General features: G+C 43.6%; 1 protein-coding gene across 8 annotated transcripts in view; it reads left to right on the top strand.

Annotated features, from left to right (window-relative positions):
- LOC135512314 (transcription factor COE3) overlaps positions 1–27,828 on the top strand; it is a 73,984-nt gene that overhangs the window by 15,502 nt on the left and 30,654 nt on the right. For all 8 annotated transcript variants that reach the window (XM_064934228.1, XM_064934223.1, XM_064934227.1 and 5 more), the window contains exon 7: positions 24,328–24,409. In XM_064934228.1, the coding sequence (XP_064790300.1) occupies positions 24,328–24,409 (82 nt within the window). The remainder of the gene's footprint in view (positions 1–24,327; positions 24,410–27,828) is intronic.

Genomic DNA, 27,828 nt, shown 5'->3' with positions numbered 1-27,828 from the left:
GGAAGCTGAGCCCTCATAATAACGGGCCCTTCCCCCGGGTGGGAAGCTTTGCATAGACAAGGGAGTGATGACATAGCCCGAGAGGCCTTTCCAGTACACCCTTGTGCTCTTAGCATATTTATTTTCTCTGGTCATTGTATGGTTTAAATCACACCGTATTATGTTCGGCCCCTATGCACGTGCCGATCACTCTGATGTGCTGAGGTATATGCTATAGACCTACGGGCTTTGTTTTCACAAATTATTCTGGAAATTACTGACTGGCTGACCCGATTGTAATCTTTATTAGTCTGTTAACCATATCCTCTGCTTTTGGGGCCTTCATAACTGACCTGATAAACCTTGACCATTTTCAGAGGATCCTAAACCTATTCAATATAAGAACAAGTGTTAATTTGTATACATTCATTGCTTCTCAAATCACTCCCACTCTCAAGAAAATATTTGGACAGTTTGAGACCTCCCTATGGTTTTCCCTATGGTTTCAGACTAACGAGAATGTTTTATTCAATGCCACTGTTGTTTTTTGTTATTGAAATGGCTTGTCGATTCGAATAGAGTCAACCTGGTCTGACAATACAATCTCATTGTATCCAGTGGAGAGTGAAAGCCATCTCAGCAGCGTAGCTTCACCAGAACACAGTGAGATTGGAGGAGGGGGGCAGAGTGAGTGGCTCCTCCAGATGGAGATCCAGGATAACAGAGAATGTCCGGGCCCTTTTCCAGAGATTCCATAATAGGAATCTACCATGGCTTGTCTATTAAGTTGTGCACACCACGAGGAATGAGGAGAGAGAGAGAGAGAGAGAGATGGGGAAAAGGAGATTGTTTAGACTGAGATGGACAACACACATGGCTTCACCTTTCTTGTGCAACTGTCAAATCGAGACTACCAGAAGTCTCAGGTCATGCGGTCTACGACAGTCAAAGAACTGCCTCGCTAGTGGGGAACTTCTTTCAGTCACAGAGGCGCATTACAAGATTTGTTTTTGTTTTCTGTTGGGAATGGGAAAGTACGACATGCAGGTCAGGAAGGTCAGCATTGGGGTTAAGAGGTCGCAACCTTTTTGGTACCTGAGCAACCTCATATGGCTAAGTCATTTCTCAGGCTCCCTAAAAAACGGGGTTGAAAGTAGTGTGTGTGTGTGTGAGTGTGTGTATGTGTGTGTGTGTGTGTGTGTGTGTGTGTTTGAGGGGGTTGAAGGGTAGGTTCTCCAGTGATCTATCAGCAACAGAAGCACATAGGATGGAAGCTACTGCAACTTAACAGCGTAAGACAGATTGGCAGGACTTTCTCAGTAAAGACACATAAAGCTGGAGAAGGAGTCAGAAAGACCTAGTACAGTGGATGTTGAACGTTGACCTCTCATCCAAATATAGAGTATGTAGAACAACTGTATACTCTTCCAATTAAAATTATTTTTTATAACCAAAGTGTTCCTTCTTCTCATACTTAAAAATTGGCAATCATTTTCCACGGTGTCAGTTCTAACCAAGCACCACGTAGTCCCCTAATATCTCTGAAGCTGCATTTGTCTCGAAGATAGTCTATTTGTGTACAGATTGGCCTGTCACTTTGTAAAATAACATTCATGATTTTTTATTGTTGCTCTGCCATCACCCTTTCCTCCTCTCTACAAAGTGGCTTTTGTCGTTTGAGGGAAGTAAACTTCATCAGGTCGACACCGAGGTGTGCTTCACATGTCACTCAGTGGAGCTCTCCTCTAATGAAATGCTGCATACAGATTTTTGCCTGCGGGCTCAAGGGGATAAGACTGTGGAAACAGAATGAAAAGAGCTCCTTTCTGCACACACATACGCGTGCGCACACACACACACACACACACACACACACACACACTTGCTCGAGTGCATCCATGTGAAGAGATCCAAATCTGCAATTTATTCAAATATTGATATTTCTACTTGTCAGGAGAAAGGTGCCTTGAAATTTACTCTGAGTACTCCTGTCAGAAAAAGAGCGAGAAATATGTCAGATCATTCATAAATAGAGTTCAGCCCTGTGAAGTCGGTTGGGAACAGCAAAAATATATATGATTGTCAATGAAGAATAGAAGCAATATTACAGACGAGCGCTTAGTCTTCCATCATGTCAAGCAAGCAGCCCTTGCTGGCCCGTAGTGTAAACTTGCATATCAGTGTGTGTTTGTGTGTGTATGTGTATAATTTCCTTATATGTGTACATGTGTATGTATATTTATCGAAATGTGAATGAGTGTGTGCAGGCCATGTTGTGACTCCTGCTTCTATTTGTTTGTCGACTTTTTCCATCGAGACGCAACATTTCTCATCCTGCAGCAGCCCGTGAGAGCGTGGCCCTTCTGGAGAGGTCCGTAACCGGACGCTGCCCTCCATGTGGTTTGAATTAGGGCCCCTGAAGCTGTGAAGGACACCTCAAATGACGTGAGGCACTCACACACAAATTCCAATCTGCTGAACGGTGGAAGAAAAGTGCTCTCCGGGAATCCTCCGAGATATTTTGGCTCAGTCCGGAGCGATTAAAATAGGGCGGAAACTAATAACTCAAGGAATCATGACTAAATATCCCATGAAATCTGCCTCGCTCAGTAACACCCACATGCACGTCCAAATCAGCCCTCTCAGAATAGAGCTTTTCAAACTAAACCAGAGAAAAGTCTTGTTCTGTACTCCCTTGGCTGAATGGAACTCTCAACACTTGGAGCAGATTAGACAGTCTTGTCTTTCGGCGAGCTACCTCAGACCTGACAGGCATAGGATTCAGATGATGCATAGGGCAGCGAGGCTCCATTGTGCCAAGGCGATACAGAAAAGGACCCAGTATCTCCGGTAGTCATGTGACGCTATAGTTCATAGCAGTTGACGAGGAGCGGTTTGGCACAGCTTGGGACCCATCTGGGTGGTGCAGATACCCATACTGAGGAGCTATTTTACAACTAGGCATCTGTGTGGCTGAAGAGCTATTTAGCATATGCTGCTATACGGGACAATATGTTTCAACATTGCCAGCCGTAGACTAGTGCTCATTTTCTAAAGCTCCATGCAGCATCGGATAGATGCAGAACAATCCAAAGTTTATAATAATGTTGTCATTTCTGTTGCTTAAGTAGAAAACACATCCTACTTTTTAATGACTCCACATAATGGCTGATGTTAAGGCTAGGACCATGGCAGCCAGTTGAGACATTGCCTGTCCATCTACCTGCATAACACACTTCATACCGTGTGTCCGTAGTGGGGACATACTCAGACGTTTGGGCTGCAACACAGATCAGTGCTCTGCTGACAGGGTGAGGGTTCATGTTTACCACCTCAATCCTCCAAACTCTGTGAAGGCATTTTGATCCCTTGTTAAAAATTGTGATATTGATTGGGTTTGTTTTAGAAAAGCAATGGCTTGTGTGTGTTTCGGAGTAGATAGTGATAGCGCTGACATCATCCACGTATTCCTGGAAAACCCCAGATGGTGCATGAAGCTGAGAGTATTTGAATTTGAAGCGTGCCACATTTTGAAGCGTGCCACATCGCTGAATGGGGCTAAATGGCGCCGAAAAAATCACAAAGGATCATGGTGAAAGTGGCATCGCTCGTTTGCTACGAGGTAGCCGACCAGCAGAACTTGTGACTTCACTCTCCAGACCGGTTACTGGGGCTGTCCATATGTGTATACAGTACAGGACATTTGTGTTTTTCATAAGACTAAACTCATCTTCCCACTATCAAACAGCGACATTTCCCTCAAACTATTTAAATGACAATATACAAAACTGGTGGTAACAACACTGTCTGATAACAACGTTATATATCCTTTTGGCATCCATATCTCTTTCCCCTTCTTTCCTCTCTCCGCAAGGGCCTCACATAGTTCTCTTCCACAGAGATCAGGAGGTCTTTCCCTATCCGTGGTGCTTTGCACGTAGCAGAGTAGCGTGGAACTCACCCAGAGCTGTTGAACAAACACGAGACCAGCACGTCAATAGCACCTCCGCAAACTAATTGCCTGTCAAATGACCCATCCCCAAAGCTGCCCACATATGCTTTGACTCAAAGCGCACCTTATTAGAAGACAAGAGATACGAGTGACACTCTTCTGCTTGACATCTTGTTTTATTTTTACAATTGTTGTAGCCATGCAAAGTGCAGTGACCGTGAGATTGCTTTTTAGTCATTCATAAAGGAAATGAAGTGTACAATTAGGTTGGTGTAATTTTCCTACACAGAGCAAAGGTTACGGTATGTAACAATTTATTTTTGTTTTTACACTCATTACATGGTCATAGACAGCACACTTTGCACCAACTGCTATTGTTGTGGGTTTTTTTCTGAAGTCATTAGACTGTAGTAGTGTAGTAGCCCATTGGCTTGTCTGTTAGCCTGTAGTAACAGTACAGTGAGATTTACACAGCTGGGGAGAGCAGCTTGAGGCTGCACGCTCAGGAATACACAGGGGGTGTTCAAAGCCCCTCTCTGAATCCTGATCAGAGAACTGCCCCGGCCAACTGATGGCCTATTAAATATACATGGGCAGGGGTCAGATCTGGAGGTCCCCGCTTCCTCCAAGCCATGTGCACTTAAGCGGAAAGGCTGGGCAACAATAAAAACCTCCTCTCGCTCCAGTGAGCTCTCCCCTGACACCTTCACCTCCAGTGTGTACGTCAAGTACAGCGCTCACCTAGCGCTACATTACAACCCTGCCTTTGTGAAAAGGACAAATTATGAATTCTTTACAAATGGTAATTATATATTTATATTCAATAACACCCAAGACCTGGCTGTGTCTCCTTCCTCTAGACGTGGACAGATACAGTTGATACAAAGAGAAAGAGTTTTAACTGTAGTTTTACTGTGGTGTGATGGTTTGACATGTGATTCCGTAGGCTAGGAAGCAGAGACAGAGAGGAATGCTGGAGTGGTCCTTCATGCCCAGGCGTGATTAACATATTCAGAGTGACAGTCACTCTGTGTTTTTCTTTAAGCCTGCTCTGTCGGCCTTAATGAAGTCGAACAGCAGTTGATCAATTAACCCAGTGGTGAGCCACTTGTGTCAGGGATAACCCAGTTACCAGGTGTCACAGTAATCATGTCGGTGCCCTTTCACCTCTAGCGAGTGTCCAATGAGACAGCGACTGTGACAACGAGAGCGGGACACACAAGATTTCATTGGGCGATTCACTAAACAGGATTGGTGTGTGTTGTTGTAATCCAATGAAAAGGCAGATAGATAGAAGAGAAAGGACGTTGACTAACTTGGAAAGAGGATCATGAAAAGGGTATGGACAAACTGGCTATGTGGTTGCTCAACATCTATAGAGCCAGCACAGTACATCATAACATACAACTTAGTGGCGTCTCCATCAACAATTCCCCCCTGCAACTACGTCACGTCCTCCCCCACTCTTCCTTCCCCCATCCCACGTTGCTTGCGTTCATTTAGACTGCGGTGACCTGGCTTACACACACATCAGCCCTTTCTCTCATGAGTAACTGTGATGGTCTCCTGGAGGATAATGTGGTTTAAACTCCACATTGCCTGTCTATTAGGAGAGACATGATGGCAACCACAAATAATAAAATACATGTATTTCTCTATATGTGACGCTAACTAGGCAACATATCAAGCGTGTGCTGCTGCTGCTGCTAATGGTCTCTGTGTCTGATATGGTACCCTCTATTCCATTCCCCAGGGGCCTCGCCTCCACATGTCTTCTGCTTCATTTTCCATGGGAGCCCAGTCAGAAATGCACACACACCTCATATATATTTGATAGTTAATATTTATCCTCGCCAGGGAAGTGCACTTTACATGTGGCAACATACGATTACCTGCGATCCGTATGGCAAAGAAACAAAATCGATATGGATATATAATTCATGACAGAGGGGCTATCAGTTTTTATGGCTCTCTATCCAAGCTCATTAAAGTTTTATCGTAATTGACTGGAAGTAGGAGTTTTTTAAAGCATGTTTCGTTCCCTCACTTTCTACCTTTAATAATTAAGTCAAGTTTAATTGGCTGTATTTTGAAGCACCTAGATGATAGGACTCGTCAAATTCTGAACCATGAATTATAGACGATGATATGATATGCTATGCATTAGTGTGTCAATTTATTTAGTCAGTAAGGCAGAGAAGGTATGCCATTGCCCATAAATCATAAGCCAAAAATCTATTCTCACCCCCTTAAAACCCCTTTTGGCTGTTTTATGTTATGATATGGCACAGTCACTCAAAACCCCCTCACCAACCATGAACCCTGAATCTACTCCACTGATTGGTGGTCAAGTTGCTCTCTTGACGGCTGATTGACAGAAGGAAAATTGCTCTTTCAAATTTCACCCTTCATTCGCTGCAGTTGTTCTTCCACACATCAACCCTCACCTCCGTGTCTGAGACAGACAGAGGCTTTATCCATTAGGCAGTAGCAGCGCGGACGACTGGACAGATTGAGGCGGGATGGAGGAGGCAGGGCTAGAAGACAATCCTACATTTGAAAATCAATCATGTCATCATAAGTGAGAAGTATGGATGCATTTCATCAGCTGGCTCCTGTCCTGTTCGTGCCACTGGCTCCCTGACTGGTCTGTCCTGCTTATTGGCTGCCTCAGCGAACCCTGGATTTGAGAAGGGGAGGATTCTGAGAGCTGTTGCAATAAGAGAGATGGGTCGGTAGTCTCCGTGCAGTTCTCTAGTGTGCTCAGTGAAGTACTGCTGGAAAACTCTGGTGGTTTTCCCTGACAACGTGATAATGGCTTAACCATGAGATTGGGAAAAAAAACAAAAATGGAATGATTTTGTAAGAGGGTGTTTCGCAACAATCCCCAGATATGATGAAGTGTTTTAAAGGGCACCAGAACTTTGTCTCTTGACATCTTTACCCCATCGTTTCACATATGAGCATTAAAAGCACTGTGGGTATAGGGTGTGGAACAATCAAACATTTATGAGAGTGATGACATGGAAAGCAGCGAGGAGAAATCGACAGCTAGTTTACAGCCTTGTTGTTGAATCGAGCGACAGAGAAAGAGAGTGAGAGAGAGATAAAGAGAGAAGGAGAGAGAGGGAGAGAGAGAGAAGGAGAGAGAGAGAGAAAGCGAGAGAGAGGGAGAGAGAGTCAGAGAAATTGAGCGAGCGTGAGAGAAGGGGTGGGTTAGAGTGGTGATAAATTTAATGGAAAAATCAAATACAAAACAAATTCATTCCTCTCCACTTGATGCTTGAGTCGTTCCTTTCTTGGCCTGTGCTAAGCCTTTAAAATAAACTGTCACTCCTCATCGATTGCATCTGAATTGTTACCGAGATTTCTGAAAAGTAGTCTTGACACACACCATGCAAATGGTAATCTTGGGAGATGAGAACATGCAGACTGAACAGCAAACACTTCAGACTTCAAATAAAAATGGCTTTTCTTCTCACCTTTCAAATATAACTTAATGCACTTTGTAGGATTGCACATTTCATTGATCAATGTGTTGTACATTGGTGTATATCAACGCCATTGCTAATAAGGTGTCAAGTTTAACCCTTGCTTGCTGTTAGACGGAAGGAAGCCATGCTCTCTGTCATTGGAATTTGTACTCAACAAAAACATTTAAAAAAGGACGTGCCGTAGTTTGTTTACCATTTGTGCCATATTTGTGATGGAGATGCCATGATGAAATTAACTAATAAGTTGTTTTAAGTGACTAGTTAAATGGACACTGTAAGTGACAGATAGTGAAATCACTATGTCTTGGTATGGTTCATTATGTGTACAGTATGGTGTATAAATTATATATAGAGAGCTCTATATTCAGCAGTGTAGCTGTGTGTCAGTGGGAGCTGGGAGAGAGAGAGAGCTCTGGTTGTTCCCAAGCTGACAGGCTTGCAGCAGTAGAAAAGGATTTCTCCGGATTGAGTGCCATTTTCTCTTCTTTAACAAGGAACTTAGTGTGTAAAGGAGATCTATCAGGATAAAGTGCAGCTTGACTGATGCCACCCTCCCTCCCTGTCTCTCTTGCACCCCTCCTCCTCTCTCTCTCTCTCTCTCTCTCTCTCTCTCGCTCTCTCGCTCTCTCTCTCTCTCTCTCTCTCTCTCTCTCTCTCTCTCTCTCTCTCTCTATAACTCAATAGCTCCCTCAGGGGATCTTCCTTGAGCATTAGCAGAACACATCCAATGTCCCAGCTACCTGATTTCTTGATATGATTTGTACCGGGGATTTACAATAATCCCCAAATAAAGTTGAAAGTGAATGACTCTCAGTAAGACACACAGACAAGCAAAACCAAACGTTTTCTTTATCTTTAAGAGCATGGAAAATGAATTGGCTTTGCGTTAGATCACAGCATTTTAGCAACAGATCGGGCATGTTGTTTTGTGTTTTATTCTCATAATTAATTCCTACACAGGAACCTCACTGAAATACATAATGCATCACACGCTCATTTAAATGTTCAGTACCTCTGTTTTTTGTAGTAACTTCTCATTACTCTTTACCTCTGTGTGTTTGGTAGAGTCTGCAACTCACTTGTAGTCAAAAATATCTGCTGGAGTTGCAGGATGTTATAAAATGACAATGCAATTATAGTTACTTCGCACCCCCCTCTCCACTCTCACCCTCCTTATGTTAATCCTTTACGCTCAGCATTAGAGACAGAGCTTACTTTTTACCTCAAGTGGACAGGGATGAGATTCACCCGCATGTTTTAATCAGTCTGCCAACTTCAGAGGTATGGGATAAAGAAGAAAAACAAATCCCAGGCTAATTTGAAATGTACTCTGCACCCATGATTGAAAACAGCCTCACAGGTAAGGAAGAGAGAGACATTTTGTGAATTTCCGCCAGAGAACGAGCTGTATACTAAAAAAACACTTGTCACTATTTCACCATCTGGCCCCTAGTGTGCAGGGAGCACCAGCTGAGGTCCCGTTTCAGCCGTCAATCACCTCCATCTCACTGTGGGGTATGTATCCCAGTGAAAGGGTCTAGCGCCAGTCATTAGCCAGCCCTGCCGAACTGTACTGAGAACTGCCCTGCGCCGCTCTCACGGCAGTTTAAATATCCCCAGCACTGTGACAGGATCAGTTTAGCGATCTGTTGGATTGATCTCCTCTTTAAAGTTTGGCCTGAGGCGACTCTAATTGGGAACGAGGCTGACTCCCACTTCCCTCTCTCCCTCAACTGTCAGTCAGTGCTTTGTTTACTGAGGACATGCCCAAACCTATTTACTGAATAATGAGGAAATGTGGTGGGGATGCTGCTGATCATCCCATGGCCCACAGCAGGATCTCACCACTCTGGGGAGGGAACTCCGTTTTGGACTTTTTCAGCTACTGACATTTAGCAGCTACAATAATCATTACACAGAGGACTAGTTTGTATTTTTCTCCTCTCTTTATCCTACGCACCCTTCATGGCATGGAGGGCAGACAAGGTGCTTGTATACTTCAGGGGAATTATTCTGGCGCCTTCCAACAGTTTGCAACATATGAGAGGATGTTTTCGAGGCAACAGAGAGGAGAAAATGTTTCACTTCCAGCATCTTACACACACTGCTTGTGGAAAATGAAAAACCCATTTGACAATCCTTCTGAGATAACTGGAGATTTCATGATACACAGCAGATTATTGTATTTGTTCAGCTTGCTGTAGTCCAGAAACCCTGAAATATTTAAGACTCTAAAACCTTATAACCAAACCAAGTGCAGGTGTCTTGCTTAATGCCCTCCAGTGGACCATTCTGGAGGAGAGTGCTTTCGCCTGATAGCCCACTTCCTAGTCTCTTTGAATGAATGCCTCCTCAGATTAATATTCTCATTTACGAGGTTTTCAGTGGCGGTGAATGACAGAGCCTTTGGTTGGTCTGGAGAGGCAGGTCCATTGATGCCCATAGGGATTTATGAATGATGAAGTGCAGGGCCAGCCACTATCAGAGGTACACAACACTGCTCTTAATAGAAAAGCATTTAACAGGGAGAAGGGAGGGGGTCAGTGGGGGGCTTTCTGACACTCTACTGATAAGAGGCAGCTCTTCAGAGGTGATGGTGGTTACAATGAAAGACGCTGATGGGGATACAATGACACACATGTTGCGTCTGACAGCCAGTGATTTAGACGTGGGGGAATAGCTGGACCGGGAACACAGTTTCTGTATGAGCCACCATTTAGCATAGCATAGCCATAGTATCACCGAAGCTTTAATGCAGATTCTACAGATATATTTGGAGGTATTATTAAACTCCGGACACAGACCAAAATGTGTGTTGTACCTACTGTACATTGTAGCTTAAGCATGCTGAGGTGGAGAAGAAGAGGGATAGAGAGGAGTGAGAGCAGAGATAGAGAAAAAAGAGATTTGTCAGTGTAAGGACTGAGCAGAATAAGACGAAGGGAGCTACTTGGCAGATGGGCAGAAGAAACCATGAGCGTACTTCTTAATTAAACATGTGAACAGCGAAAGCAGGCAGAGACAGAGACAAGGACAGTTAAATACACATTACACCACACTGAAATTACAGTACACTGAAAATGCCACAATTTTAAACTATATCTCCTCTCTCTATGCCTTCAAGATGAAGCTATTGGACTTGACCTGATGGCTTGTTTAGTTAACCCTGCCTTAGTTCCCCATCCTTATTTAGAAAGGTAATGAAACAGTTTAGAAAGGTAATTAATCAGGGCAGAAAACACAGTCTCCTACTGTAACAGACTTCTCTCGATGAAAAACTTAAAATCATGAATGAGAATCTCTGTTGACCTTCTAACATCTTTGTTGTTGTTGTTAGGTCTCTGAAACATTATTGATTCATTATGGACTCTCTTTCTATGACAGGTTTAATGCACTCAGAGTTGGAGCTCACTAGGTGATTTGAGATGTATTTGTAGGAGAGGGACATTTCATGAACATTCTGTCTGACTGTCCCTCTTTCTTTCTTTCTTTCTTTCTTTCTTTCTTTCTTTCTTTCTTTCTTTCTTTCTTTCTTTCTTTCTTTCTTTCTTTCTTTCTTTCTTTCTTTCTTTCTTTCTTTCTTTCTTTCTTTCTTATCTCTCTCTCTACGTTGAGTACATTTGTGGTAAAAATGAGGGCGAATATCCCCAGTTTGACATTCAGCGCAGATGCTATCGCATAGCCTTAGTATTTCGGAACACAGAGAAGACAGACATCTGTCAGTTGTTGTGTTTGAAGTGAATGTGAGTAGGCAGCTGAAACACACACTGGACACCAGCCCATTCAGACCACAACGTCTCAGGTGTTTACAAATGGAAGTGGGAGTGACGGCAGAAAACAGAGATGAATGGATGACTGGTGTTGATATCCGTCCTCATCCTGTGTGTTAAGTTATTCCTTAGCTGCTCCCCCAGTGGGGTGCAGGGGAACAGGGGGTTCTATCCCGGCAGCAGACAGGCACAGCCCCTGAACACTACAGTATGCATGGGAAATCTGGGCTTGTCACCCCCTATACATAACTTATGCCTCTCAATAGCAATATGAAGTAATAGGGAGTAAATGGGTGGCAATAATAACAGTAATTGCTAGTAATTGTTTTGCTAGTAATTGTTTTATAGTACAGTAATGGTAGTAGGAGTGACACTGTAGCTATAAAGTAATGGTGGTTATATAACAGTGTATTTTGATATCATTGTTATAGGAGTGGCCATAGTAATTTATCTTCTGTCAGCTCTCCTCAGACCTGTATCTATTTCAGGTGTCGTGTCAAGTGAGAGCAGCTATATCTGGCTGGCAATTAAACTGGCTCTGCCTCCCCTTGATGCTTGATTAGTCCGATTGATGGAGGAGGCCATATGTGGCAGTTTCAAAACTTGGCAGCCATGCTCCATCCTCTCAAATGAGATACTGGCTATAAAGAGGCAGGCTGCCCAGGGATGCTGCACATATGTGGGCCGCGATGTGGACCTCCTCTCTGGGGACTTTCTCTGGGAGTCTAATGGCCCCTGGACTCTCCGGCCAAGTTCCAATAGGGGCGAGAGGTGGCCACTGGCTGGGGGTGTCACTGTCACTAGATGTCGCCTCTGGGTTGCGAGCTGAAGGCTAGAGGGGGGTAGCGGGTTTGGTGGTGGGTGTGTGGAGAGGTGGAGCAAGTCGAAAGCCATGGCCTCCTTCCCAGTCTTACTCAGAGACAACAAAAAGGGAATGGTTGAGAAGGGGGAATCAGCGGGAGAAGAGCACAAAGACAAAGGCGTGGGCAAGGTCAGCCCAGCTAATGGGCCGGAGCTGTAGGCTGCCTGGGGCTAGGCACACTTCTGTTCTCTCTCCCACACCACATCGGGCCTTCAAACACCCCCAAGTCTACTCCTCTCCTCCTCTCCTTTCCTATCTCTCCACATCTTCAGGTGATGCAGTCCAGAGATCGCATGTTGGTTTCTGTTTCCAAAGACACAAAAACATCTAAATGCTATTGCTACAAAGATGTGTGGGTGTATTGACGATCACTACTCCCCTCTCCACAACCCCCAACCCATAGCATATCCTAGTCTCTTCCGTTTTCACCCTTATCTTTCTGTCAATCACCAAGGAGCTGAACTCTTCAGCTTTGTCTGCTATCCCCTATAGGGCCTATACTCTCAGTGAGTGCAGGCAGGCAGAGAGGCAGGCAGCCTGGCAGTGGGTGGAGTTGTTCAAGGAGGCACAGTGTTTTCAGGTTGGCTGCTGTTGCTTGGCTCCACTCACAGGCTGCTTTAATGTGCAGCGGAGTAGAATAAGTGAGTGGTTGTGGGCACCAGCTGAGCTCAGCCTCGTCTCTGCCTGGTCGCAGTGGGGCGAGCTGCTGCCACCTGACACTGGGCACCCCGCTCAGGGCTCCTCTTGGCAACGTGGCACAGCACACATGTCCCCTCATTTGGATGGAGATTCAGACGCACAGCACACAAAAGCTTTGCTCCATCCTCCCCTTGCCCCCTCTACCCCTCACTCCCTTTTTCTCTGTTTTTTCCCCCTTCTTTTGGCTTTGACGGCATCATAATAATCTGGGTATCTTCTTGATCTTGCCCCGTATTTTTCTTTCTTTTTCCCCCTTCTTTTATCCCTCATCTTCTCGGAGACGAGTTTGAAATTGCCAGCGTCAGGACTTTGCTAATTAAAGTCATACTTTCAAAAATACCATAATAACTGTTAATTAGCTTGATGCTATTTTCAGCATAATTTGCTAATTAGTGGAAAACCTGTACAGCGTTTCTCTCTAATTACAGTATGGCTCCGCACGGCGCATCTGTGCCTTGACTCCAAATGATACCATTACAAAGTCCCATATTACGCATTCTCTCAAAACAGATAATTGCCTCCACAGATATTGAGATACTTCAGTCAGCTGATTTGATGGTAATACATGGACAGGCACAGACACACGCCTCCCCTAGTTCATGTTTACTCAATAGGGAAAGGAAAACATCATCTGGAAGAGGTGAGTTGGGAGTAGAATGTATGGAACTGGTTTGAGTGATTTGGATTGGGTTGCTACAGCACATTTGACAGGAAACTACCAAAAGCACGTAATAGTTTCAACATTAATACAATAGTGAAACAAATTGCCTACCCATCAACCATCAGCCTAGTCTAGCAAGTAATGAATCGCTACATGATCGGAGGATGACTCACGAAGTGTAGGGAAGAGCATGATTGGCATGACCTGTGACCCCTCTTAGCTGTGCCCATCCTCCTCCATGCTCTGTGCCTGACAGCCACCAGCAGCCTGACAGGGTAGCATCGGCGTTAGCTAATTAATGCACCACTTCAGAGCCCCTTTCATATATGGCTTCTGAAAGGCATTATTAAATTAATTAAAGCACCAAGAGTTAGTCATTATGAAATCAGGAGGTTTACATGGATGACAGCGTTTATGAATTAAACATCCCAAAGTTCCTCACAGGAGATACCCGGGGATGAGAGTGGGTACCTAACGCGACAGATGTTTGCCCCCCCCCCTCCCTCGAGCTAACCTGTATCGCAGGCAATTTAGGACTCATTTGGGGGTTTCAAAACTGAGAAGGGAAGAGAGGAAGGTTCAGGGTAGCTAATGAGCAGAGAAAGAGAGGGGAAAATGAGGTCACAAGCTCGGTTCATCTGTAGATAGTACTGATGGTACTTTTTCATACAATGCAACAGAACCTCTCATACTATGCAACAATGATACACATTACTTTGTTGATCATGAAATAAATATATGTTCAACACTGACGCAAACAACAGTGGTTTCAGCTAGATCCTTATTAGATCATTATGGTCATGTGAGAAATGAGGTCCTTAAACTCTGTCTTAGCTGAAGTGCACAGAGCAGAGTTGAGTGTCTCATTTAAGAGCTTGGACGATACACTCATTTTCATCTGTCGACTGGTATTCATAGAGAATCTCAAGCGTCTCACTCTCTCTCTCCCTCTCCCTCTCTCTCTCTCTCTCTCTCTCTCCCTCTCTCTCTCTCTCTCCCCCCTCTCTCTCTCTCTCTCTTTCTCCCCCTCTCTCTCTCTCTCTCTCTCTCTCTAGCTCTCTCTCCCCCCCTCTCTCTCTCACTCTCTCATCCTTCTATTCAGGAAGTTTGCCAGCAAGTGTCTTTGTTTACAGTGCCAAGGGAAAATGTCAGAGACGTTGAAAAAATATTCTTACAATCTTTTCTTTTTTCCTTTTTCATCTTCCTAATCTAACAGTTTACTGAACTTGATAAGTGTCCTATCAACATGCTAATCAAATGACTTCGGAACCAAAATTGACAGTTTTCATTAATTATACAAGATTATTCTAATTGCAATTCAAATTTATTCATTCCGAACAGAAGGTATCCAGTAATATTTTAGAAAATTTGCATATTAAATGGAGGGAGTAGTGCATTATGCATGGTAATGTATGCACAGTTTCTTATTTTTAACTTCACGGCCATATGTGGTGTCGTTGTAGAAGCAGGTGAAAAGTGTAAGTGTGTTTAATTTGCTTGACAAACATTGGGCTGGAGCTTGTCAAGGGGAGTATTGTGAATGCCAGTCTTTACTCCCTCTTTATTGATTACCCCAAACTCTAAACATCTGGATGTAAATGTCACTGAGAGAGATGAAGTGAATCTTGGGATTAGTTCCCTTCATCGGCTCAATCACTATCAATTAATCTAATAGCATAATTCAAGTGTGCTGTATAAATAAATCTACCTGGTTTCATCTGGTTTTTTTGGCACATTTAAAATGGTTTGTAGAATTAAAGCAATATTTATTATAAGTAATGTAACATACAATGTAACCTTGATTTAACTAATATACTACTATCTCAAAGAAAATGTTTCCCTAATTTTTACATTATTATTTTAACAGCATTAGTTCAAATCCTCAAAGTGGGAGAAACATTATGTAAGAAAATAATCATTGGTTCCTTGTCAAAAACAACCATATTTATTTGGGACGCAAAACCTCCCAATTTGTTCCTTGTTACTGTTTCCTAGAGCAGACACTAAACTGCAAACAGCTTACTGAGATGGCAGTTTACTATATGAGGAGGGAGGTGTATATGTTATCTCCACAGGCAGAGGCTTGTACAGTAATGTAAGCGTAATAATTATCAAACAGCATTGGGGGCCATGGGTTTGACACTTGGAAAGCATGTTTGATGTGTAAAGGCAGCCTATAGTGCATCCATACAGGGTGACTAAATCTCACGGTTCAGGGAGCACATTAGTATGGCACTACATCCACCCGCGTTCTAAAGGTGATTTCCATTTAGACGCACATTTCCTCATGAAGATAAATATGACTTGAATCGTAATTTCCCTGAAGTAAATATAATACAAATACAACATAATACAGTGTCAGACCAAGCATCCTAATAGATTACTGTCATGTTTTCCATTTGTATGGTAAGTGGTGAACCTTGCGGTGGTCTAGCAAGTAACAAATTGAATGTTTAATCCATCTCAGGGCAGATTGAGAATATCAACAGACTGGTAGGTAGCTGGTGTGAGTTCTCCTGTGACTGCTGGTACATTTCAGGTCTTTAGGCGCTTCTGGAATGTATTGGTATAGCTAGAAGTGCAGCGTGGCAGATAAGTGTAATTTTTGATATTTTTTAAAGGCGTCTGTTATTTCTCAAATCGGCATTTTGATTTGACGTAGTTTCTAGTCACGCGTGACTCGCTGTCTAAATGTTGCTTAACAGCTGTTGGATACATGTTTGGTTGTTTAGTAAATCTTTGCCTTGGCACTCAGTGTAAACAAGATTAACTCCAACCCTCTCAACGTCTCTAATAAAATGTGGCACATTTATATTTTTTACATGGCTTAATCTGTTTACAATGATGTTTATATCACCAATTATCACAAACTAATGAAACAAATCACTTCGATGTAATTAGTCAGATAGGTTTCAGGAAGCTCATTAGTAGTAATTTGTGTGAAGAATAAGGCCTGTAGTGGTTGCTTCTAGACGGAAGCACCAGATCTGCGTTTTAGTTCCACATCAACCCTCATTGTTTGTTGTCTAAGTATGTCTGAAGCGGCCTGAGATGTTTTTAGTCATTGCCCCTAGAAGCAGCAGGTTGTCTGTCAACAGATTCCTCCCCTCAAGCAAGTCAACCTGTATGTGGAAGCAGAATAGCAGACACATGCTCTTGTGTACACAAGCCAGGAGAAGCGAGAGGCAAAACACTGTCTATTTATCTGTCAGTATTCCTGACAAAGAACTGAGCTGACAAGTCAGGGTTTCCCTCTGTGGAGTAGGTGGGAGGGGGGCTTCTGCACACTTACATGCCCACTCTATGCCCAGTTTCTTGTTATTTGCAAATCACACTCTTTGAAACTCACACAAACGGGTTAGACGTGGCACTCTTGGAGTTTGTCAGCTGCCTTCACAACAGCTAGCGATCAGTAACAGTGTGCGGTTCAGTAGGAAGCAGCTTTCTCTTAGCATTTGCTTCGCTGTCACTTTCTCAACACATGCGATGTGTGTTTTCATGCTGGGCTCAGCTAGCCTCCTGCTCTGGAGGGTATCTTTCTTCCCTCAGAGACTTCTCATCCCCCCCTTTGGACTGAAGGAATCAGCATCTTGCAATGACATAAACTCCCCGAAGAAATCATACTCCAAATGAGAGCTAAATTAATAATGAAGAAACATTCATGAAGAGAAATCCACATTTTATGATTAACCCTCTCACCATGCACTGAGGACAAATGGATGGAAAAAAGAAAATAACTGAATAAATGTCTGTTTATGCTCTATACCATTTTCCCACCATGGACAAAAAAATCCTCTCCTAAACATCCTGACAGAGAAGCACTTGTGCAGCGCTGATGTCACAGAGCTAGTTGGCCTCTTTCTCACAAAGGCTAAGGTATCATTAGCTTGCGACATACAATGGCCATTCAAGCAGCTCACTGCACTCTTCAGGACCCCTGAACAATGTTATTATTTGTCTCAGAATTATAAAGACAGAGTTTTGCAGGAAACCCGACAGGCAAACCCTTTAGAGGTAAATGCTTTTGGCGGCTTTTGGGGTTTAATCTTGTTCCATTAGCATTTAGCTTCTTTCTCTTGGACACAAAGACCATAATACAGATTTTGGGTCTCAGGAGCCAATGACTATGTGTATCAGTATAGTCACAAATGATTTTATTTCTTATTCAAGAGTCAATATTGCCCATAGTTGACTCCTCATTTTATTATCTGACATCTACACTAGGAGATGTGAAAAGAGGACTATAAAAAATGCCTACACTACTTTAATGTTGTACTAGGGAAGCTTATATTGTACCGAATGGTAAAAAAGAAACATATTTCAAGCATGACCTGAACCACCCTTAACCAAAGAATATTATAAATCACACATGTAAGCAGGAGCAAACATTTCCCCTTTATTATTTTCTGGGTTTGTACTCATTTTGTCAACAGTATAACAGCTGTGTGAAGGGTTCTTATGTACTACCTTTGTGTGTGTGTGTGTGTGTGTGTGTGTGTGTGTGTGTGTGTGTGTGTGTGTGTGTGTGTGTGTGTGTGTGTGCGTGTACGTGTACGTGTACTTGTGTGTGTGTGTCTGTGTCTGTGTGTGTGTGTGTGTGTGTGTGATTCATTCCAAGGCAGTTTTAGTCCTTATAAAATATTCATTTTGGTTGTGCAGGGCCCTGTAATTGCCATCTCTCACCCTGAATTATTTATACCTCGCACAGACTGACAAAGCTTTGCCATACGGCCCCAGATGAATCAGAAAGCAGCCATCTCTGCTGCCAACAGCACTGGGCTTTCACACAAATATGGCAGCCACGTCTCTCAGACTGGCCCCTGTTAATTTGACATTTTCTTTCCCTCCTGCCTTTGTCCTAGGAGCACATAAAGGTTACCTGTTAGCTTTAAGCACACCAACCTGCTCCTTCTCTCCCTCTCTTCCTCCATCTCTCTCTCTCTCTCTCTCTCTCTCTCTCTCTCTGCCTTGCCTAAATGACAGCCCACTGTGGCTGTGCTTTGAGACAGACTTAATGTGGCAGCAGTAGCAGAGTGGCTGCCTTTTGCTTTATGATGACTGACCAGTCCTGGCAGCCACTTTAGATACATGTATTATACATTAGTAATAAGAACATGTAGAAGTTTACACACACAAACATGCACAGGCACGCATGCACACACACACACACACACACACACACACACACACACACACACACACACACACACACACACACACACACACACACACACACACACACACACACACACACACACACACACACACACACACACACACACACTACCCCCAACAACGACCACCACCACTAGCCTCCTGGAAGCGATGCAGCTCTGCTGTCAGTGAACGGTCAAAGCCCCTACGCTGGGTGCACTGTACAGCTGCTGGGTTCAACTGTGTCTGTCTGCAGCCTGATCACTCCAAGGTGCCTGTGGAGGAGAGGGCATGGGTAGCCGGCTATGCATGGGTATCATTGTAGGCCGGTTCTGGGGCCTTCCAGGCACCCTTACAGTACGCCCAACAACTTAAATACTGCTATTCACTCCAGAATATGCTTATCTTCCATCTCACTAGTGCAGGGAGGTGCTGACTGATATTTCTTCAGGCTGCAAACACCGAATGCTAACCAGTAATGCACCATATTCCCCCTTGCAGAAAGAACCTAGAAATACCCTTTTTCACACTGCGAGACCAGCTGGCTAGCCGTTTACACTGAAATATGAACTGTACTGATGATGGATTGTTGTGCGGGATTATTTTAGAATGTCAGCACCATCATCACCTGTATTGCCGAGAAGCTGTGTAACAATAATGTATTCATAATATTTAAAGATTAGATAAATCAAACTGGAATATATCAACAATTCAGGAAGAGTAGAAATAGTATTGGTTGTTTCACTAAAACTATCTGTAGATTCATTTTCACGGTAAGGCCACACTAGACAAAAAGCAGAAGAATAATTAATGCTTTGTGCCTTATTTTCTTCAAAACCAGGGTACAGAGAACCCAGACTCACTGTAAAACAAAGAGCAGCAGGCCTACTATACAGCTTCAGTAGCTTGTAGTGTGGTAACGGTAGAGAGCTTGGGGCTCAACATGTAGTATGTGCTGGGTTAGACCTCAAGCACAGCCCTAGTCCACTGTTACCCAGTGATGGATAGTTAGCAGGGCCACTGAATCTATATCTAGCCTGCTACAGACCTGGACTGGAGACTAAAGTGAATCAGTTGAAGATGGGTAGGAGTGTGTTTGACGTGGGAGAGCGAGAGAGAATTCTCTGCTGTAATGAGTCCTGCAGCCATGAACTAAATTAAGAGGGATCCTCAAGTGAAATGTTGTCAATGCCACTCTGGCCATTAGAGAACAGTAGGATGGTGGAGGAAAGGGTATAGACTATAGAGGGCTGAATGGGGAGGTTTTTATTGTTTGTATGTCTCAATAGCCCACCTCCCAAGTTATGGGGAATACTAGATGTTGAACACAAAAACAACGATAGTGAAATGTTTTAGCAATAGCATTCTCAGAGGAGGTCACCGGCCCCAAGAGTGGAAATGGTTCATTTCCCCCAACCCAATAACATTGGATAGTAAGGCACTTGTTCCCTGATAAAGAAGTGATAGGATCTGCGGGGCTGGTCCCTGGGTGCTTGTACAGGGCTAGAGCAAATATTGTTAATGCGCTGTGGTTACTACGAGGAAGGGGAAGAAAAACAGCTGTAGTTGATGAGAGAAGACAGCAAGCAACCAGAGTATGACAGCAATGACCCCCTTGCTAAAAATCCCTCTGGAATTTTAGAGGTTCATTTCTTTAATCAGTGTGTAAATTATGATGTGTTAGTACAGAACAACCTACATAGACCAAAAAGCTTGCTCCTTGTTTATAATGGAATGTTATAAGAACAAACCAGTGTATTGGAGCCTGGCCTGTCAGAACAAGGACCTGAGTGATGTACAGTAGATGAAGTACAGTAGAGTACCTTACATCCTGGAGCTGGTGGGATGCAGAAGGCTTGACTTAAGACCCTGGCATTTTGGAAATCCAATATATTATTGACCTGTGTACTACTATCTCAGTGAGGAGATCTACTGTCAGCAGATCGTAGTGGTGTGTTGTGAGACGCTGGTTCCAGGTCTCCTCCAGCCTCACTGAGGCCCATGATGAGGCCCATACTTGGGTCTGATGGGCTATGGCTGGGTGGTGGTCGATACTCGCCGCCCTGCAATGATGACCTCACTGTCATGGCCGCCGGCTATGGACTCTTCATTACTGCTTGGGCAACAATCAGGAGCTAAGGACTGTCAATACCTGACACTCATGGATGTTTCAGTCGTGAACTTCTGAAATGGGTGGTGTACAAAACACAGTGAAATAAATGCAGTATGATACCCTGTTAGTATTGGTAGTACAGTAATAATACAATGGAGTCATTACTTCCCATTTTCCCCTTAATCAAAGGCAGAGATGTCAAGGAGTGGACGACATCTCCCCCTCCCAATTAGCTTAGCTCCTAAAATCAGGAAGCGTCTCCTCACTTCGTCTGTTTGTTTTCTCCGTTTCTATTCTATTTGATGATGGGAGAGGGGCGAGCTAGAATGAGGCTGACGGGTCTCCCTTTGAGTGTCAGCCTAAAATGATCAGAGTGGAGATAAGAGGGTCTAGCAGCCCTCAAATCAGTCAAAGTGCCAAAGTCTGCCTTTTTCTCCTCAATTACCAGGCGTGTGAAGCACACGGAGAGGAAACCGCCGAGCCCGCAGCATTACTAAAGAGAGAATCTATTTCCCCTTTGACCAGAGGGAGAGAAATCATTATTGCATGATTAGTAGCTAGCCTCAGCAGTGTGGCGAGCATGGAGGTACAGGCTACAGGAGAATCCTATTAATTGCTCTCGTCTCCGTTAGAAAGAGATTGTTTTAGCGTTGATTTGTGGGCCTGTAACTCGAGCTGTTGGAAGATAAAAGCTGATGTCAGGTCGTAGTTATACTGGCAGACTTCAGACAGGGAGAGGGTTGCGTCAAAAGGAGCATAGCTCTCCAGTACTGTAAGTCTATCTCTTTAGGCTTTCGCCTGTCTCCCTCTCGCTCTTTAGGCTTTCGCCTGTCTCCCTCTTTTGTCTTTCTTCACACTCCATAGATTCATCCTCCCCTCCCTCTCTCTCTTCTACTCTCACCCTTCTCTCTCTGCTACTCTCTCTCTCTACCACCCCCACTCTCTCTCCCCTCTCTCCCTCTCTCTGGTGAATTGCAGCCCTGCTCCAACTGATAGCTGTCTGGGCCGATTATTTCCTCTATGGCGGTCCACTGAGAGCCTCGCTCGTCTACTGGCTTTGGAGGAGTTGCTTTAATTAGCTATGTTAATATCCCCTTCATTGGCCTTAATATTTCTCTACACCTTCCTCCATCTCCACGGCCACGAGGGTCCTCCTGTCCTGTCACTAGCGCTGATTATTGAGAAGGATAGCTTTAATCAAACCTAATTGCAGTTCATTCTTTCTCTCGATCCCCCCTTTGCCCTCCGTTGCCAACATCTAATGGCGTCGTTGCCTTGATATCCCATTAAAAAACTATCAAACAATCTCGTTTTTGTCTCCAAGCAAAACACCAGCACAAAGTTCTCTAGATATTTAAGAAGTAAAAGAGAGAGGCATGTCTTAATTGCTTGCCTTTTCACCAAGGACCAATTTACAGTGCGCTCATGTAGAATGTTAACCAACTCTAATGTAATGATGCTTTACTGTTGCCGCTAACATGGACTACTGTTGAAACGAAGCTTATCTGTTAGCTGGGAATGTGGTTAATCGTCTTCATAACAGTAAACATAAATGAGTTCACAATAGAACGGCTGCTTTCTATTCCCAAGTTGTCCTTTTCTGTTTATTGCTCACTTTTTTGTTTTACTGCAGTTTTACACGTTGTAATCATATTACAGCGCAACAGAAAAAGGAACAGAAAAGCCCCGTGCTAAAAATAACATGTCGCTTCAGTAACGTTTACGTTTTGGCAACAAAATGATTATTTTTTCTTTTCTTTTCTTTTGCATATATTTCTTTTGTTGCGCAAGGTGAAAACATACAGAGCACATCAATCTTGGACACACACACAGGATCTTACCCCCACACACACACACACTAGTCTAATCCAATCTGTATGAGAGGCGACAGACAAATAAAAGTCGTATTTCAGGTCTGCTTTCCACAGATGTCTACTGCTCTGCCTTACGACTCTTTGGGGAAATAAAAACAAGGTTAGGGAATTAGAGTACATAATGGTCATTCTGATGATCGGCCAACAGCTGCAACCAAAAACACACTGAACACAATCAGTCGAAATGCACTAATGACAAGTCAGGTTTTTTTATGGCCTTGCCGCACACCAACAGGCAATCAGCACTTTGGCTTAAAACCTTTTATTGATTGCAGACCCAAAGCCCCATGGATGAGGAGTGAACATATTTTCTCACCTCTCATATGCTTCTTTGGTCTGGCAGTGGTGCTAAGGGTATTGGAGTCTTATTGGAGAACACTTCTAAATGACCACTGCATGTGTTAATGTGGCCAGGGTAAGAGGGGTCATTTCAAGGCACAGATGTATTGCATTGGCTCAGATCCCACTGTGGAGTAAGAAGTAGGAGGCTAGGTGTTGCGAAAGGGCCTTCTTAGGCAACAAGCTCTATGTTGAGCAAAGCAACATCAATTCAATCCATGGTAATGCAATAAGTTGTAACAGTGCCAATTTAGCTTTTCAATGGAAACCATGAAATTGTGCATTAAACCAATTAATTATGGTAAGTGTTTACATCAAACTTGAAGGGAGCCACAAAACATTAGTCCTAATGAGTCTGTAGCATATTTATACTGTACATGACAAGAAAGTCAATTAAAGTGTCTTGCAGTATGTTCTGCTGATATAATCATTGATCCCACTGTCAGGTTTAGGCCATATTGTTGTCATCACTTGCAGTGCTAATAGGGAAGACATTTGTAGTGGGAGACAGCAAGCCAAGACAGGGACTGTTAAGTCTCCTCCACCTGTCTCCTTTGTAATGTTATCTACTGGATCGCTGAAAGGTTATATTTAAAAGGAGAGCTCATGATAGAAGGCATTTTCAATAAAATCACAGTGATCTGACTTTCATTTGACGCTCACAGGCAAACACTTGTCAGCTGAAGCGAAGTGCAGCAAGAGGGAGACATAGAGAGAGAGAGACAGAAAGTGAGAAGCTCATAGACCAACCAACCACAGATCTGTCTCTCACGTGACATTTTTTTAGAGACGATTAGCCAGGTTGTAATTTGTGGCATAATTGCCTCACCCATCCACCAGTGTGTGTGTGTGTGTGTGTGTGTGTGTGTGTGTGTGTGTGTGTGTGTGTGTGTGTGTGTGTGTGTGTGTGTGTGCGTTTGTGCGTGTGTGTGTGTGTGGCGTGAAGCGAAGGTCCCAGGAGTGGCCGCCTAATTGTTTGACAGGACTATACGTTTTATGGCGCGCTCTCACCTTGTTAGGTCCTTTATCCCTGATGCTCTTCAAACAAGACCTGGTCACAGGTGGGCCTCATTTGCCTTCCTATTGAACAGCACAACTTTAATTGCACAGGGGGTGTTCTGGGATTAAATAGATGGGTGGAATATCAAGTGACTTCCTGCATGCTAGTAGCAGATGGGTCTGGGAACAGGCTGTGAACTCAGGTGAGAGGATGATATGACAAAGGGTTGCTGCTAAGGGGTATATAAAGCAACAGCAGATATCTGCATTATTTTAAACAGTTGATAGCATCTATCCGTTTGATGTTGGTGAAATAGATTTGTTGTTGACATGTTGAGTGGCATGGACCTGTTTTGATTTTATGGAATTCCATTCCATATGAATTCTTGAATGGCTCTATGCTTCAACTGGTGTTTTGTGCTCTCTTTCAGATTCTTCCTGAAGTTCTTCCTGAAGTGCAATCAGAACTGTCTGAAGAATGCAGGGAATCCCAGAGACATGCGCAGGTTCCAGGTAACTGAAAGTTACACAAAACCGCACACACACACACTGGTTTAAACTCACTCAGGTTCACACACACACACACACACACACACACACACACACACACACACACACACACACACACACACACACACACACACACACACACACACACACACACACACACACACACACACACACACACACACACACGTCTTCACTGTGCAGCCATCTGAGAGGTGTTTTCCATAACACTGTAGCCAGCAATGACATTATAGTATTACCAAAGAGACCTCTATCTGGAGGTCCGGAATTCTCCCATGTCTAAGAGGCTGCAGAAGCTAAGATACATTATCTATTAAATGTGGAGGGGTGCCATTGAAGTTAGTGATCTCCTTATCTGCCTACCCCAGACCCATATACCCCAAGTAGGAGGTCAGGCCTGAATAGAGTGGTGGTATCCTATCTGCTTGGCCACAAACTACAGGGGCCATCATTCACTGCCAATCATGGGCTACGACAAACACACCAACCTAGCCTCATCCAGCAAACCCTCAGACATGAAACAGACAGACTCTTTCTGATGTCACCACTAGACCTGCCTCGTCTCCTTTTCCCTGAGGGGGTAACTGGACTTAACAGAGTCAATCCCTTCACAGACAGCTCAGGTGTTCACTCTACCATCACATTACTCCTACAGTAGATTCACAAGAGACTGGAACATACTGCCCCAGCCATGACAGCTACTGAGTTATTTAAAAACACATATCTCCCTCAGGCATATGTAGCAGGAGGTGTATGAGTGAGTGTTGCATAAAACTTCTACCCCATTTGTATCTGTTTATCTTTAATAAAATCTAGATTTACCATATTTATAGGGAATCAACTGGCAGGACTTGACATTGACATTATTGTTGGAGTATTTGAGGGTGGGAGGTATTGTACGCCAAGGCTTGCAATATTGTTGGCTATCTTCTCCGGTCTCCATTCCAATGGCCAGAATTCAGTTTTTTCCAGATAGTTTTACCAGATGCTTCACTGTAGGTGTTACTCAGGCCAATGTTGTGTATTCTGCATGCCTTCCACTCCGCTTATTACCGCCCCCCCCCCCCCTCCCCCCAAACCAGCTGGAGGCCAGAGAGGACCACATCCATCATCCCCAGCTTGGCCCAGCTCTGAACCTGCGAGCAAGAATGGAGCTCTTTCACCTCCCCACTCAGCCCCCCTACCTCCATCCCAACCCCACACCCCCAACTAACAAAAAAAGCACCCCCCAAATTCCACGGCTACACCAAGGTCAATCACCGGCAAACAGAACCTGAGAGGGGCTCTCTCTTTCCGGCTCGGAAACACTTTCTCCATTCTTGGCCTAGTCCACTGTTTGGAGATGTGGTTGAGAGAAAAAACAACAATAAAAACAAGCACTATGATATACAGTGCCTTGCGAAAGTATTCGGCCCCCTTGAACTTTGCGACCTTTTGCCACATTTCAGGCTTCAAACATAAAGATATAAAACTGTATTTATTTGTGAAGAATCAACAACAAGTGGGACACAATCATGAAGTGGAACGACATTTATTGGATATTTCAAGCTTTTTTAACAAATCAAAAACTGAAAAATTGGGCGTGCAAAATTATTCAGCCCCTTTACTTTCAGTGCAGCAAACTCTCTCCAGAAGTTCAGTGAGGATCTCTGAATGATCCAATGTTGACCTAAATGACTAATGATGATAAATACAATCCACCTGTGTGTAATCAAGTCTCCGTATAAATGCACCTGCACTGTGATAGTCTCAGAGGTCCGTTAAAAGCGCAGAGAGCATCATGAAGAACAAGGAACACACCAGGCAGGTCCGAGATACTGTTGTGAAGAAGTTTAAAGCCGGATTTGGATACAAAAAGATTTCCCAAGCTTTAAACATCCCAAGGAGCACTGTGCAAGCGATAATATTGAAATGGAAGGAGTATCAGACCACTGCAAATCTACCAAGACCTGACCGTCCCTCTAAACTTTCAGCTCATACAAGGAGAAGACTGATCAGAGATGCAGCCAAGAGGCCCATGATCACTCTGGATGAACTGCAGAGATCTACAGCTGAGGTGGGAGACTCTGTTCATAGGACAACAATCAGTTGTATATTGCACAAATCTGGCCTTTATGGAAGAGTGGCAAGAAGAAAGCCATTTCTTAAAGATATCCATAAAACGTGTCGTTTAAAGTTTGCCACAAGCCACCTGGGAGACACACCAAACATGTGGAAGAAGGTGCTCTGGTCAGATGAAACCAAAATGTAACTTTTTGGCAACAATGCAAAACGTTATGTTTGGCATAAAAGCAACACAGCTCATCACGCTGAACACACCATCCCCACTGTCAAACATGGTGGTGGCAGCATCATGGTTTGGGCCTGCTTTTCTTCAGCAGGGACAGGGAAGATGGTTAAAACTGATAGAGACATACCCCAAGCGACTTACAGCTGTAATCGCAGCAAAAGGTGGCGCTACAAAGTATTAACTTAAGGGGGCTGAATAATTTTGCACGCCCAATTTTTCAGTTTTTGATTTGTTAAAAAAGTTTGAAATATCCAATAAATGTCGTTCCACTTCATGATTGTGTCCCACTTGTTGTTGATTCTTCACAAAAAAATACAGTTTTATATCTTTATGTTTGAAGCCTGAAATGTGGCAAAAGGTCGCAAAGTTCAAGGGGGCCGAATACTTTCGCAAGGCACTGTATTGAGGCCTGGATTCATTCCGATTGCGGGTTAAAGGCACTGCGGCTTTTAAAGGCAATTTTCGATTGAGACGACATACTGTATGTAGCGTTTACTGTGAATGGGATCTCCACGAACATGGGAACATTGCCTGCAAGAGCCGCTCTGCCTATAAACTGCAATCAGATTGAATCTCAGCCTGAGTGTGACTTGGAATTTGATCCAGGTGAAATGTTTGTTGAACCAAGAAGTGGATTGTTTTAGTTGTTGGTGAGTTTATCCAGTGGCTTCAGAAAGTATTTACACCCCTTGACTTTCTCACATTATGTTGTGTTACGGCTGACATTTGTGTCACTGGCCTACACACAACATCCCACAATGTCAAAGTTGAATGATGTTTGAAGAAATGTTCACAAATGAATTGAGCCAATAAGCATTCAACCCCTTTCTTATGGCAAGCCTATATAAATTCAGGAGTAAGAATGTGCTTAACAAGACACATAATAAGTTCCATGGACTCACTATGTGTGCAATAACAGTGTTTTTACATTATTTTTTAATGACTACCTCATCTTTGTACACCACACAAGCAATTAGCTGTAAGGTCCCTCGGTCGAGCGGTGAATTTCAAACACAGATTCAACCACAAAGACCAGGGAGGTTTTCCAATGCCTAGCAAAGAAGGGTAAAAAAAGCAGACACTGAATATCCCTTTGAGCATTGTGAAGTTACTA

Source organism: Oncorhynchus masou, chromosome 24 (genome assembly GCF_036934945.1).
Source record: "Oncorhynchus masou masou isolate Uvic2021 chromosome 24, UVic_Omas_1.1, whole genome shotgun sequence".
Lineage (NCBI taxonomy): Eukaryota > Metazoa > Chordata > Actinopteri > Salmoniformes > Salmonidae > Oncorhynchus > Oncorhynchus masou.
Note: the sequence above shows the minus strand (reverse complement) of the source record. Positions and strands in the feature narration are given on the sequence as shown.